Raw genomic sequence first — 15,034 nt, forward strand, 5'->3', positions numbered from 1 at the left:
GTCACTCTCTCACATTCTATTGGTTAAAGAAAGTCGTGAGGGCAGCCGAGGCTGAGGGCAGGGGGATGATGACAAGGAAGTCATGACCACTGAGGGGCCTAAGGATGGTGGTGCTGGGCTGTTACCCTGGCAACCAGCTAGTTCCCGAGGAGCATGCCCTGTTTGTGTCTGCAGAGATGGAAGGGAGTTGGGACATGGGTAGTGATTCCAAAGTGGCGGGTTCCAGCAGGTGCCAGAGTGCCAGCAGGGACAGGGCACGTCCGTCCACATCAGGCTGCATCCCCGCAGGCTGCTGCTTTTGTGGGTCAGCTGCAGGTGGTCATGCTGTCCTTGGGGGCAGTCAGGCATCTGTGGGCCAGGCCATGTGATCCTTATAAACGACAGCACTGAAACCCAGCAACAGTCTTACAGCTCACGTAGACCGTACTCTCGCATTCAAGGCACTGCACCGTAACAAACTTGTGTCCCCCGGATGGGAACTAGTGATGCATATAATCAGACAAACACACCGAGAGCAGAGCTTGCTTCAAGGAGGGCCCCAGCCTTACTAGGAACCCTTGCTGTATTGACGATTTCTAGGTTTTCTGTGAAGATAAGTGTTTGCTGGGCCTCCTGTGTCCTGACCACGTGTAGGAAAGCCAGCGCCTCCTGCCGGCGTGGGGGCCGCAGAGCTCCACGGCTTATGGGCTGCTCACACCCGTGTGCGCGAGAGGGCTCAGCCCAGCGCTGCTCTCCAGCTCCCGCAGCAGCATCCGTCTGGAGAGAGGAGTCAGGGTAGCTGGCCCCACTCCTGATGCGGCCCCAGTGGGACCCTGAGACAAATACAGCCCCTTCTGCAAGCCAGGGAGCCGCAGGCCAGCCCCTCTTCATTCTCAGCCTTCCTGCTGCCCAGGCCTCCCCCAGGCCTGGCGCTGCTTTGTTTCCGAGGGCTCAGCGTTCACATGAGCTGGGGTTAATTGCACCCACATGTTGCCTGCCAAGCACAAGCATGCTTTCCACCTCCCCTCCCGAGCCGTGAATCTCCGTCCCTGCTCTCGGTCATGCCCAGAACCTCATCCCACGGCCTTTGCAGCTCTGAATCACCCTGGAAGACACCAATCCTGGTGGCCCAGGGCCCAGCCCAGAGTTAGTCTCGCGGTTCCGCAAGCACACTGCCTTCCAAAGGCCTTTGCTTCTTTGGGAATTGGTCCAGACTTGCTGCTTCGGGGTGGCCCCAACAATCCTCCCACCTCCTGTGTCTGAGCGCTTGGAAGTACGTTTTCTCAGGCACACTGGAGCCGAGCAGGAAGAGGAGTTGCCTAACCACTTAGTACTCACGTGTGTGAGTTCCTCGCCGTTCAGTTTGCACTCCATGAAGGGACTCCCTGAGGCCTGTTGAACACCCCTCCCTCCCTGCTGAGAGCCACTCTCTGCTGCCCTGAGAGGATGAACCAAAGGGCCTGAGGCCTTTTCCTCCCGAGGGACACGAAGAGGGAGCTGGGGGCTGCGTCCCCTCACAGCCGGACTCAGGGGGAGGGAGCACAAAGCACAGAATGGGGGGCCGTGGACGAGGGGCAGCCGAGGACAAAGGGCTCATCGCACGGAGCCGGAGACACCTGGACAGCCCCGGCGCTCTCTCTGGCTCCTCGGCCTGGGCCGGCATGCGCGGCTGTCTCTCTCGTGGGCCCGCTGGGCTCCCGTCTTTCCTTTGGGGGGGCTCGCCAGCCTCCCCGGTAGCCTGGTAAACAAAGTACCGGACTTAGAGCCTAGATTCACGCTCCCTTATTTACAAGGCGGGTCTTCTGAGACCCCAAATAAATTACATTCTGAGCCCCCAAATCTTCTCACTGTAACACGGGACAAGGGTTAACTCTTGGGGCGGTGGAGACCTTTCCCGCCCTGGGCGGGGGCAGCTCCAGGGCCCCCCATCATGTGTGGGGTTCACTTTTCCTGGGCCCCGTCACCGTGGCAGCCCGGCAGCTCAGGCAAGCGAAGGTCCTTTTCACGCCGTCCCACTAGACATACAATGTGAGCCACAGGTGTAATCTGCCTGTTTTTTAGTAGTCACGTTAAAAAGGTAAAGGAAAACATGTGACATTAATTTTAATATCCTTTATTTAACCCACCACATCCAAAATATCATTTAAACAAGTATCAGCAAATAAAGCTTATGGACGAGATAGGTTGCATCCCTCTTTTCCCACTGAGGTGTGACCTCGTCATCCACGCGTGATCTCACACTTCCAGCACGCCCCCGTTGGGACTGGACATATTTTGAGGGCTTGACGCCTTGCTGGGGCTCTCGACTGCCACACGGGGCAGCGGGTCTCCAGACAGACCACGCCACGTGCTGGCGCTTTTCACTGAAGATGGGGCCACTAAGTGGCCCTTTGCACCCGGGGAGCAGGAGTTAGAGGACTGGCTTCTCCTTCTCAGCTCCGCCTGGTGACTGAGAAGCGGTCCCTCCCTGTAACTGTGCTGGCCTGCCAAGCTGTCAAGGCAGGACTGTTCTGGAGCGGCTGGGCTCTTAGGCCTGGCATGGCGAGAGCACAGGGCTGTGCGTAGGAAGGGGCGCAGCCCTGGTCCCGTCTCTCCCCGGGGAGATGCAGGCGGGGCGTGGGCTGGACCCTGAATGCAGGTGCTGCTTTTCCAGGCTGCAGGGCTCCCTGCCTGTGCTGGCCTGCAGGAGGTGGGGAGGACACTGTGATCCTACACTCTGTAAATGCTCCTGGGCGCTTACTGTGCATGAAGTATGATGACCTCATGCGATGCCCGGGCTGCCACAGTCCTTGCTGAGCGTGGAGAGCACTCGGTGAATAGAGCAGAAACATCCACAGGTCCCGTTGTTGCAGGGTCTGTGCAAGGCCTGGGGGTCAGAAGAGGGTGCAAGGGAGTAGGGGGTGGGATGAGAGGAAGGTGACCACACCCTAGGGGTCCCAACCCTGCCACGGGGCCGGATAGGATGGGGGGCAGTGGTGATGGGGACAGGTCAGATGCAGAAGACAGAACCTTCGGGCTGGACATGCCATCTGGGAGGTTTGACTGTGTGCTGGGGGTTGTGAGCAGTGGTCCGAGCTTGGGAGGAGGAGAAAAGGTGGGGGTGGCAGGGAGTGACCCAGGGCCTGCTGCTTCTTAGCAGGAGAGGTGAGAGAAACAGGCTTTCTTATAAGAGCCTCAAAGTTCCAAAGATCCTAAGACCACATTTAGAAAGAGCTGCACCCTGAGTTGTTTTTTCTGTGCAGGACGATGCCTTGTGTGGAGCCAGAGCCTCTAGGTCACGTGCCTGGGTGCAAGGCCATGGCCCACGGTGGGGACAGGCTCTGTCACTCGCCCTTCATGGGCTGCTTCTCTTCCTGGTCCCCGCCATCCCCAGCGGGTTTCCTCCGCCGAGCTCCCACATGCACTCCTGGCCCTGGAATCTTGCCTCATGGTCTCCGTGTCTGGGGCAGTCCAAGCCAAGCGAGGTCAACACGGTCATGTGACCAGCACTGATTATGCTTTGCATACTTAAGGTGCCTGTGGGTGAATTCTATTTCTCGGATGCCCATAAGCCTCATCTTTGGTGTCCAGAGTGACTTTTGGTCCTACAGGCAGCCTCTCTTTATTAATTGGACCGCCAGCCCTGCACACACCTGGCTGAGACCTTGGACTGTCAGCAGGTGCTGGCAGGGGTGTGTCCTCTGCACGCTGGCACTGGCTGGCCTCACTGGGAGGCGGGCCCTTCTTAGTTGGCGCCCCCTACGGGAGCCCCGCAGCTGCTCTCCTGCCCCCCAGGCTGCCCACCCTGCTGCCCCTGGGCTAGACTTCTTGAAACACAGGTCCACTCGGGATTCTCTCGGGTCTCAGCCCCAGCTCTGCCCCGCCCTGCTGTGGCACAGTGGGCTGGCCGTTTCTACATCTGTAGGAGCCCTAACGTCAGCCGCCCTGGGTCTCTGAGAATGGTGCGGAACACAGCCGGTCCTCCGTACCCGCGGGTTCTGCGTCTGCGATTCCACCAACCGCAGCTGGAAAATATTAAAATAATAATAATAAATAACAATACAACAATAACAAATAATACAAATAGGAGATAATCTAGTCTAACAACTATTTACATAGTATTTATTTGCATTAGGTATTATAAGTAATCTAGAGATGATGAACACATTGACTGTCACATGAGAAAAAAACTTTTTCCCCTGGGGCCACGGTGTTTTACTAAAACAAAACAATCCTTTCTAATTTGTTATTTTTTATCATTTTCTGTACGTGAGTTATATGCAATGCATGTTTATAGAATTAAATTGTCAATATTAATTGTAACAATAAGAATATCAACAAGTAAGATTTTCACCAACCAACTGCAAGGTTTTGCTTCATGAGGCCCTGGGGTTAAAACTAGCCTGAGTTACAATTATGCGAAACAACGGTGATCCAGCACCTCTTACATTTTCCGGAATAGAGCTTGAGCCCATCCTCTGAAGTGAGGTATCACAAGAACAGAAGAATAGGCTCCACGTGTACTCGCCATCAAATTGGCACTGACTGATCAATACTGTGGTGCTCACACGGTAGTAATATTCTTCAGGGGTTGGGGGGTTGGGGATGGGTAAACTCACAACTAATGGATGCGGTGAGTGTTATAGGGGGAAAAGCCATGCCTCAAATCATGGTTTGGGTGTGGCAAAGTCATAACATGTAACCAAAATGTTTGTGCTCCCATAATATCCTGAAATAAATAAACAACAACAACAACAAAAACTAGCCTGAGTTAAATACAACTCACATGACGGTCAATGTGCTAAAGTATACAGGAGGATGTGTGTAGGTTGTGTGCAAATACTACACGGTTTTATGTAAGGGACTTGAACATCTCCAGTTTTTGGTATCCTTTGTGGTTCGGGGTGCTGGAGCGAACCCCCTGCAGATACTGCGGGATGACGTGGTCACAGAGGGCTCTGGCCAGACTGCCCCCCTTTGTGGCTTCCCACGTGTGCTAGCTCGCAGGGCTGCCATAGCAAAGTGCCACAGACTGGGTGGCTTTAACAACAGGAGCCTATTTTCTCGCAGTTCTGGAGGCTGGAAGTCAGAGATCCAGGTGCCAGATGGGTTGGTCTCTCCTGAGGCTTTGTAGGTGGCCGTCTTCTCCCTGTGTCCTCCTGTGGTCTTCCCTCTGTGTGTGTCTGTGTCCTAATGTCCTCTTCCTCTAAGGACACCAGTCATGTTGGATTGGGGCCCACCCTAGTGGCCTCATTTTAACCTTATTACCTCTTTAAAGACCCTGTCTCCAAATGTAGTCACATTTTGAAGTACCGGGTGTTAGGCTTTCAACATATGAATTTTGGAGGGGACATAATTCAGCCCCACACCAGCTGTGTGACCTCAGGCAGGTTTGTTAATCTCTGTGCCTCAGCATCCTCCCCTGTAAAATGGGAGTAATGACTAGGTTATTATGAAGATTAAATTAGAGTACAAAGTTGTGGGCTTCAAACATATTTGCTTGCATACCTGCTAAAATAATTTCAAAAACTATGCACCACTAATCATTTTTTTAACACCTAAACTTTTTCATAAAAAATGTAAATTGTTACAAAGGTTGTAATTTCCAGAGCATTACAAATATTGACATCTTAAAAATGAAATGGTTATGTCCATCTCTCTTATGTATCTAAATGTCTTGAATTTAATGACTGTCTCTGTTTATTTAAAGACTTCTTGAGAAAAGAAAGACCCCCCAGACTTTAGCTGTTAGAAATTTTAAATTGTTTCTTTTTCTCCTTGAACTTCTATCTTCAACTCACTTCCCCACAAAATCTTGTCCTACTTTAATACATCCTTTGTTTTGAAAGTTCTGTACTGATCACTGTTATACTTACCTGTAAGATAGTATGCGTGTACAAATTTACATTAACAATTTTTTCATTTCCTTATTCTGTAGGTCTCTAAGTATTAAAATATTTTTTAGACTGAATTATCAATATTGCACAATTAGAAAGCTTTGGAAAATTAGTATAAAATTAACCAAAATGACATAAATATGTCATAAATTTAGATAAATAATAAGTAAAATTTTGTTGGAAATGCATTTTTATTGAAATGAATTTTCATTTTTGCATCACATATCCTTGTATGAATTTGCTTAGGAGTAGGATTCATTACCAACTCTATTCCTATTTTGTTAAGGATATTAGCTCTGAAATCCCTCATTGAAAATACAAAGAGGCATGAATGGATGAAATTGTCTTATACCACCTAGTACTTTAAACTGCTTCTAAGCTGTATGTCAAAGGCCACATAATGATCTGTCATCAAAAATGATTCTTAATATTCTACCATCTGACAGCTGGATTAGGTCATTGTTCAATCACTGTTGAAAGCAAAATGTTGGCAACTTCCCCTGTTGTGGAAGGTTTAGTTGCTCAGTTATCAGTCATTTGCTTTTTTGACACAGATATCAGTATTTTACATCATTTCTTGTTTGATGCCCACTGACATTTCCCTCCAGGACAGGTCAACAGAGGGTAAGTGAGGATGCCTATGGGGTATGCTTTGACTTTATGAATAGAAAAGGGTGGTGGTAAAAAGGGGTAGGGGAAGGAATATAGCCAGGCAACAGAAACATTCCAAAGCAACGATTTCTTGGGGAAGAATACTGTGGATGACAAATATCTAGAAATTGATTCCCTTAAAACTGTTCTTCCAGAGTGTACCCAGGGACTGTGCAAACCCTAGACTGAAGGCCACTGATCCATCTAATAAACTTAGAATAGGGCCAGGAGCACAAGAAATGTTCAATAAATACTAACTCTGGTTGTTATTGTTGCATCTATAAATTACCTAGCACATAGTAGGTGCTCAGTAATGGAATGCAGAAAGAGCGTAGGTATTAATAGGGGGTTGGACAGGTAAACCGATACAGCACCCTCTGAAGCTGAGGTTCTCTCATACTGCTCTGTAGAACCTGCACTGGTTACCTGCATGACAGATCACCCCAAATACAATAGCTTAAGAAAACCATTTTATTTGCCCACAACCCCACATGTCAGAACTTGGGCTGGGCTCCGTGTGCAGCTCGTCTTCTGCTCTCAGCTGGGGTCAGTCACGCAGCTGCAGTCGGCTGGTGGATCAGCCGAGGCCTGGCTGCTCTGGGGCCTCAGCTGGAATGACGGTGTGTGATCCGTGCAGTCTCCAATTCCAGTAGGCCAGCCACGCTTCCTCATGTGGTGGCAGGAGGGAGAGTGAACCTCAGAGCACAGGTGCCTTTTATGCGTCTGCTTGTCACACACTGGCTAATGTTCCTTTGACCATGGCAAGTCATGTGGCCAAGCCTGCAGTCAGTGTGCTGTGCGGGGGCTTATATGTGGGGATGGACAGATACCAGGAGGCGTGAGTCACTGAGTCCACTGATGTAATGATAGACCACACAATCCCAGCCTCCCCTGATTATTTTAGCTTTACCTCTTCCTTTTTTTTCTTATTTTTTATGGAGATAGGGTATCATTCTGTCACCCTGGGTAGAGTACAGAGTCATTGTAGCTCACAGCAACCTCAAACTCTTGGGCTCAAGCAATCCTCCTGCCTCAACCTCCCGAGTATCTGGGACTACAGGTGCATAACACCGTACCCTGCTAATTTTTTCTATTTTTGGTAGAGATGGAGTCTTGCTCTTGCTCAGGCTGGGATCGAACCCCTGACCTTAAGAGGTCCTGCTGCCTCGGCCTCCCATCAGTTTTACTTCTATTTGAAGTAAACTGAACTGTGAGCCTTAGATTGGACACTTGTTGGATAAAGTGCCTAAGTATTCTTATTTTTCCTCTCCAGCCAGAATCCCTTGTTTTTCCTCAAGGAGAGCTACTGTAAAAGGATGCCTTGCTCCAAGACTGTTTTCCCAAGGGCCTCTTTTTAGTCCTGGAAGAGCATTAATCAGAGAATGCAACCTCATTTTATAGTGAGGATCTTCTGAATGGAGACAGGTTGTCCCATCTGGCCCCAGGAGGACTTTCTGGTGACTCAGGGAGAGCTCAGAAGTTGGGGGACCCTATTACTCTGGGACCCTTCAGGTTAGAACCCAATTCAACCTGCTTTGGCCAAAAATGAACATTTTGGGTTATGTAACCAGGAACTCTGGGGTGTACGGCTTGGTGTCTGGCTAGCTCCAGGGCTGGAACAGTATCAGTTCACTGTGGTGTCCGCGCTGTACTCCCACAAAGAGAAGTACGGAAGCCCTGGGAGTTGGCTGGTCCGGCACCACCACCTGAATAGCACCTAGCTCCCTGCATTTGCTGGTAATTCCCGGAGCGTATACATCTGAAGTGGCATTGATTTACCATCTTTTATCATTTTTCCTTTCACAGTGAGACATTATTTGGTGAAATGCCCTCAGAACAGGTAAGAATATTTTCTTCCTTTTTTCAAATGGAGCTCTTTGCTATTTTATATTCTTTTGATATTACTAAGAAATTGGTTAAATTTGTATTTTTACCTAAAAGTCTGCATGTTAGTCCGCAAATAAGCCTAAAGATGTGTGTTCTGCATGCATTTGCATGTTTCCAGAGTCCACATTCTGGTTATCACCCCAGAGAGTTCAGAGCGCATGTGGCTCATGCTGATGTAACAGGCATGCGGGAGGTGGCTCAGGTGTGGTCCTGCAGAGCTGCTCCCCTGCTTAGGAGGGGCTTGCACTTTGATACCTTTGACCACAAACACTCCTGCTCCCCTTCATCCATGCTGACTTGTCCTATGCCCCACTTTTAGCTGGCAGGAGGCTCCTCACAGAGAACATAATAATTATAGGAAATACTGCACACTCAAAGCATTTAAAAATTGGGGACTTCAATCCAGACAAGATGGCATAGATCAACTTCTTCCTTTTCTTCTCCACTAAGCAAAACTATAAACACTAGAAATAACACAAGAGACCATCAAAGGACTTTGAGAGGTATGAAAAGAAGGTAAACTAACTTGGGATCCCAGGACTGGAGAAATGGCACAGATGCCCATGTTTCCCCATTCCACAGCAGAAGGTGACCCAGACCCGTTTTTCCCTACCCCAGCCTAGCAACAGAAAACATCCAGGTAAGCTCCCTCCTGCCCTGGATCTGATGGGAGTTCCTTTGAAAAATCTCAGATGAGCCTAACATCCCCAGCAAGGAGGGGAATTGGCAGCCCCTCCCACAGTAAGCCCCAGGGGAAGGGCTCTTCTTCCCTGCCAGGCCTGACACTCCACTCCCCAACCAGGTGACACCAGGGTAAAGGACAGAGCCAGCAAAAAGAACCTAGACACAACAAGGGGCCCAGTGAGGAAGCTGCTTCATTTCTGTGGGCCTGAGTCTTCCCTCCACAACCAAGAGACATCTGGCTTCCCAATCTGGGGAAATCTCCTCCACCCCTTCAGGCAGCACTTGCAGGGAGGGCCCAGCAGTGCCAGATAAACCAAACAGACCAAAATAATACTACACAGCCTCTGAAAATGAAAAGATCATTGGAACTATAGTCCACAGAAAGAGGCCAGGATTGCATGATAAACCTAACAGGGTGACCAACTACAAAAATAAAAGATTCAAATAGGACCCAGGGCCTCCTAACAGGACACTATTAAAAAGTACTCTTCGTACTAAAACCACAAAAATCACATTTTGAATGAGAAAAGATAATTGACCAGATCAACACTAAGATGAATGAAGTATTGGAATTATCTGACAAGGATTTTAAAGTAGTTGTCATAAAAATGATTCAGTGATCAATTACAAATTCTCTTAAAACAAATGACAAAATAGAAAATCTCAGCCAATATAGAGAACTTATAAAATAAACCCACAACAAATGGAAATTATAGAACTAAATAGTACAAAAACAGAAGTAAAAAACTCCCTGGTTGGGCTCCATAGTAGAGTGGAGATGTCAGTGAGATGTAAGTGAACAGAGAAGTTAGTGAACTTGAGGACAGATCAATATAATTTGTCTAATCTGAACAATAGAGACAAAATAGACTAAAAACAAATAAAAGATGAACATTCCTTGATGACCTGTGGGAAAAAAGATCTAACATTCTATTATTGGGGTTTCAGAAGAAGAGGAGAAACAGAATGGAATGAGTATTGGAAAGAGTATTGGAAGAAATAATGGCTGAAAGCTCACTCTACAAACTTGGCAAAAGACGAAGATCTATAGATTTAAGAAACTAAATAAATGCCAAGCAGGATAACCCAACAAAATTTACACAAAGACACTTTATAATTAAACAGAAGACAAATTTGAATGACAGTGCATATTAAAGCTATCTCCTCAGAATCCATGGAAAGCAGGAAAAAATGGCACATTTTTCAAATACTGACAGAATAAAATTGTTAATTGCAAATTCTATATCCAGCAAAACTATCCTTCAGGAATGAAAGGGAAATAAAGATGTTCTCAGATGAAGGAAAACTAAAAGAAGTTGTCACTAGCAGACCTACTTTAAAACAAGGCCTAAAAGAAATTCTTGAAACAAACAAACAAAAATATCTTGAAGCATTAGGAAGAAAGAGCAATAGAAAGAGCAAAAACACAGGAGTTCGTGACCAGCCTGAGCAAGAGTGAGACCCTGTCTCTACTAAAAATAGAAAGAAATTATCTGGCCAACTAAAAATATATATAGAAGAAATTAGCCGGGCATGGTGGCACATGCCTGTAGTCCCAGCTACTCAGGAGGCTGAGGCAGTAGGATCGCTTAAGCCCAGGAGTTTGAGGTTGCTGTGAGCCAGGCTGATGCCACGGCACTCACTCTAGCCCGGGCAACAGAGCGAGACTCTGTCTCAAAAAAAAAAAAAAAAAGAAAGAGCCAAAACATGAGTACATACTATAGACTATTCCCTCCATGAATATTCATGAGTTTTAAAAATCATATTTGATGATTGAAACAAAAATTATAAAACCATCTGATGTTTAAGACAATGCTATTTAAAAGTGAGAAAGTTAAAATGACCCAAATTAATATCAGAAGTCCAGCAAAGTATGGAATATTTATGCCAGTAGACTGTCGTAAGTCATGTATATATTGTAATACCCAAAGCAACCACGAAAATAACTGCAAAAACCAAACAAATAAAAAAAAAAGCCACGTTCAAGAACACTACAGAAAAATCAAGATAGAATCTTAAAATATATTCAAGTAACACAAAGAAACACAGGAATGAGAACCACAGAAAGCAAACAGAAAAAAAATGTTAAGATGGCAGTGGTATGAAAATTGTTACCACACCATTTATTTTAAATGTAAATGAAAATACATCTATAAATTCAGAGACTGGCAAAGTGGATAAAAAACATGACCCAACTATAGGCTGCTTACAAGAAATTCACTTCAGACACAGTGACACAAGTAGATTGAAAGCAAAAGGATGGAAAAAGATATACCACACAAACAATAAAATAAATCAGGAGTGGATATACTATATCTGATAAAATAGACTTCAGGGGGATATTAGATGATAAAAGGACAAATCCAACAGAAAGATAGAGCTCCTAAATGTGCACACATCAAACAATAGAACCACAAAATTAAAAAAGCAAAAACTGAAAGATCTGAGAAGAAATAGACAAATCTACAGTTTTAGTTGTAGATTTCAATACCTCCCTTTCCGTAACTGATAGACTTCCTGTAGACAGAAAATTAGCAAGTATATTTAAGATGTAAGCCAGTGGTTCCCAACCTTTTGGCACCATGGACCAGTTTCATGGAAGACAATTTTTCCATGGATGAGGGGTGGAGAGGTGGAGGTGGGAGGGTGTGGGGTCCTAGCTCAGGCAGTGATGTGTGGCCCGGTTCCTAACAGGCCACTAGGCCACGGACTGGTACCCAGCCACACACTCAACCAACAGGACCCAACTGCTACCTAGTAAACACTCCAACCAACTATGGAAGAACACATTTTTTTTTTCAAGCCCTCATGGAACATTCATCAAGATAGACCATATCCTGGGTTATAAAACAAACCTAAATAAATTGAAAAGAATTAATATCATACAGAGTGTGTTTTCTGACCACAGTGGAATCAAATGAGAAATCAATAACAAAATAATAGCAGGAAAATCTCTAAGCATGTCAAAATCAAACAGCACACTTTTTTGTTGAAAATAACAAGCTGATGCTGGATTATATATGTAAATTTTGATAAAGAACAAAGTTGGAGGACTTATACTTCTTGTTTTCAAAGCTTATTCTAATGCTACAGTAATGAAGACACTGAGGTATTGGTACACATATGAGTAGAGATCAGTGTAACATAATTGAAAGTCCAGAAATAAATCCTGAACTTTATGGTTGATTAAATTTTGACAAAAATTTCAGGACAATTCTGAAGGGAAAGCATAGTCTTTTCAATAAACAGTGCTAAGACACTTGGACACCCACATATAAAAACATCATCTGAGACCCTTGCCTCACATTATCCCCAAAATTAACTAAAAATAGATCTTAGACCTAAATGTAAAAGCCAAAATTATGAAAATTATAGAAGAAAACAGAAAAAAAATCTTTGTGCCAATGGGTTGGGCAAAGTGATACCAAACACAGGATTTAAATGAAAGAATTGATAAAATTAAAAATCTCTGCACTTCCAAAGACACCACTAAGAAAATAAAAAGATAAGCCCCAAATTAAAAAAAATACTTTCAAATCAGATAATGGGTAAAGAACTTGTTTCCAAAATATATAAAGACCTCTTACAGTTCAATAATAAGAAGACAGATAACACAGTTAAAAATGGGCAAAAAAGATTTAAACAGATATTTCCCTAAAGAAGATAGATAGATGGCTGATAAGTATATGAAAGATGTTCAATATCCGTGATCATTAGAGAAGTGCAAATTAAAACCACAATATGGTACCACTGCACCCCCACTACAATGGCTATAATCCAAAAGACAGACAATGCCAAGTTCTGGCAAGGAGGTGGAGAAATTGGATCTTTATACATTGCTGTTGGGACTATAAAATGGTGCAGCCATTTGGGAAAAGAGTTTGTTGGTTTCTTAAAACATGTAACTTACCATATGACCCAGTAATTCCACTTGTAGGAATCTACTCAAGAGAAATGAAGGTATATGTCCACACAAAGACATATATGCAGTTGTTCAGAGCTGCTTTATTCACAATAACCAGAAACTGGAAACAATCTAAATATATCTGTCAGCAAGTGAATGGGTAAAGAAAATTTAGTATATCCACCCAATAATGTACTACTTGGTAATAAAAAGGAACAGACTACAGCTGCAGGCCGAAACCTGGGTGAACCTCAGAAACAGTGTGCTAAGTGAAAGGAGCCAGATGCAAAAAATTACTTATTATATGATTCCATTTGTATGAAATGCCTAGAAAAGGTAAATCTGTAGAGACAGAAAGTAGATCAGTGGTTTCCTAGCACTGAGGGTGGGAGTGAGGATTAACTATAAATGGACAAGATGGAACTTTGGGGGGTGATAGAAATGTTCTAAAACTGTATTGTAGTGATGGTTGCACAACTTTATAAATCAAAAAACTATTGAATTGTACACTCGTGGTTAGTCAATTTTATGAGGACATCAATTATGCCTCAGTAAAGCAGTTTGTTTCTTTTTTAAAGCATGTGTCCCCATGAAGCCTCAAGGACCAGAGTGATGCTGGCAGTTCAGACTTGGGTGATGGGTGGGGCTGGTCAGAGCCGTGGTGGTCAGCCTGCCAGTGTACTCAGGACCTGCATCCCGTGACATTCATGTGTGGCCCTGTGTGGCTAGCAAGCAGCGTCTGGTGACTTGGGCCCCTCCTCCTTCCCCTGCAGCTGCCCCATTCTGAGCTGGTGCTGAGGCTAGAAGCGCAGCAAAGACGTCATCGCAGCCTGGTGGGCATTGGCGTTTGGTCTGCCCCAGTCCCGGGGTACTTGTGGTGGGGATGACCACAGAGTCTTACTGGCACTGCTTCCTTCTCCGCCAGCTGTGCTGAGCGCTGTCAGTGAGGTGGGCTGGGGGCCTGAGTGGCAGTTCTCCCCTTGGGCGTGTCTCCTTTTGGGTCGACCCACAGATCTGCCTCTGGAAAGTCTGCTCTTACTACACCTGCACCCAGGACCCTGCTGGGGCCAGGCCTCACCTCCATAAACCTGATAACAAGCTTCCGACCAACTTTGCTTCATTTTCCTGATTAGAACCTCATTCCTGTTCCACTTCGTGCAACCGGATTCCCTGCCATGGTGCTGGCTAGTGAGCTGGTCAACTCCTGCCTCTACACCTGGCTTTGGCCTGAATTATGCACTGCTTCTGCAGCCCCGGCAGTTCCTCCTGTCCCTGTCATGCCAGGGATCTCCCAGGTCCCAGCACCCTCATCTGTCCGCCCACCCTGTGCTGCTGCCGTGGGTTGTTGGGCCCCTGGAGCCCTTCCCTGGCCTCTGACCACTTCCTCCTGGGCAGAAAATGCAGGACCCAGGCAAGATGCCCAGATCAGAAACCCTCGGGCCGAGGAGGGGGAGGGCCTGCAGAAGAGGCCACGTGCTGGTGCTGAGGCTGTGGTCACTGAGAGGGGAGCCTTGCCAAGTGACCGGAGCAGAACCTGGAGACTCTAGGGAATTCCATGACTTTCTGAGAGAAGTTCAAACAGAAGGAAAATAAATCTCATCTTGAATGTGCATTATCCCTGAGGTTGGAAGTTGCCATCTTCTGGGAGGGGTGGCCCTGACCTTTGGGGTTGGGAGACCGTTTCTTTCCCATGGCAAAGCGTTCTGAGCACACAGGCCCCAGCGCAGAGAGAGGGCCTGAGGGCGCATCTCAGGACCTGTGAGATTAAATGTGCCTCCCCGGGGAAAACAGCCGTGAGAGCAGTTCAGCGGCAAGTATGAAACTGCTCCGAAATGGACCAGAAAGTCAGATTTAAAATGACATCTAGCAGTTGCACAGAGCTATGAAGCATTACACACCGCAGCATCTCAGCCGCGGACTCGGATGCCCTCCTTCCCGCGGGGCAAGGTACCGCAAGTTGTGGAGAGGATGGAAGGGGCACGCGCAAAGGCGGTTCCCAGCCCGCCCATCTCCTGGCCTTGCGCTCAACCTCTCCTTCTGGGGTCGAGACATA

General features: G+C 46.5%; 1 protein-coding gene across 2 annotated transcripts in view; it reads left to right on the forward strand.

Annotated features, from left to right (window-relative positions):
- VSTM4 (V-set and transmembrane domain containing 4) overlaps positions 1-15,034 on the forward strand; it is a 117,370-nt gene that overhangs the window by 38,746 nt on the left and 63,590 nt on the right. For both annotated transcript variants that reach the window (XM_045569050.1, XM_045569051.1), the window contains exon 5: positions 8,313-8,346. In XM_045569050.1, coding sequence (XP_045425006.1) covers positions 8,313-8,346 — 34 coding nt within the window. The remainder of the gene's footprint in view (positions 1-8,312; positions 8,347-15,034) is intronic.

This window comes from Lemur catta, chromosome 14 (assembly GCF_020740605.2).
Source record: "Lemur catta isolate mLemCat1 chromosome 14, mLemCat1.pri, whole genome shotgun sequence".
Classification (NCBI taxonomy): Eukaryota; Metazoa; Chordata; class Mammalia; order Primates; family Lemuridae; genus Lemur; species Lemur catta.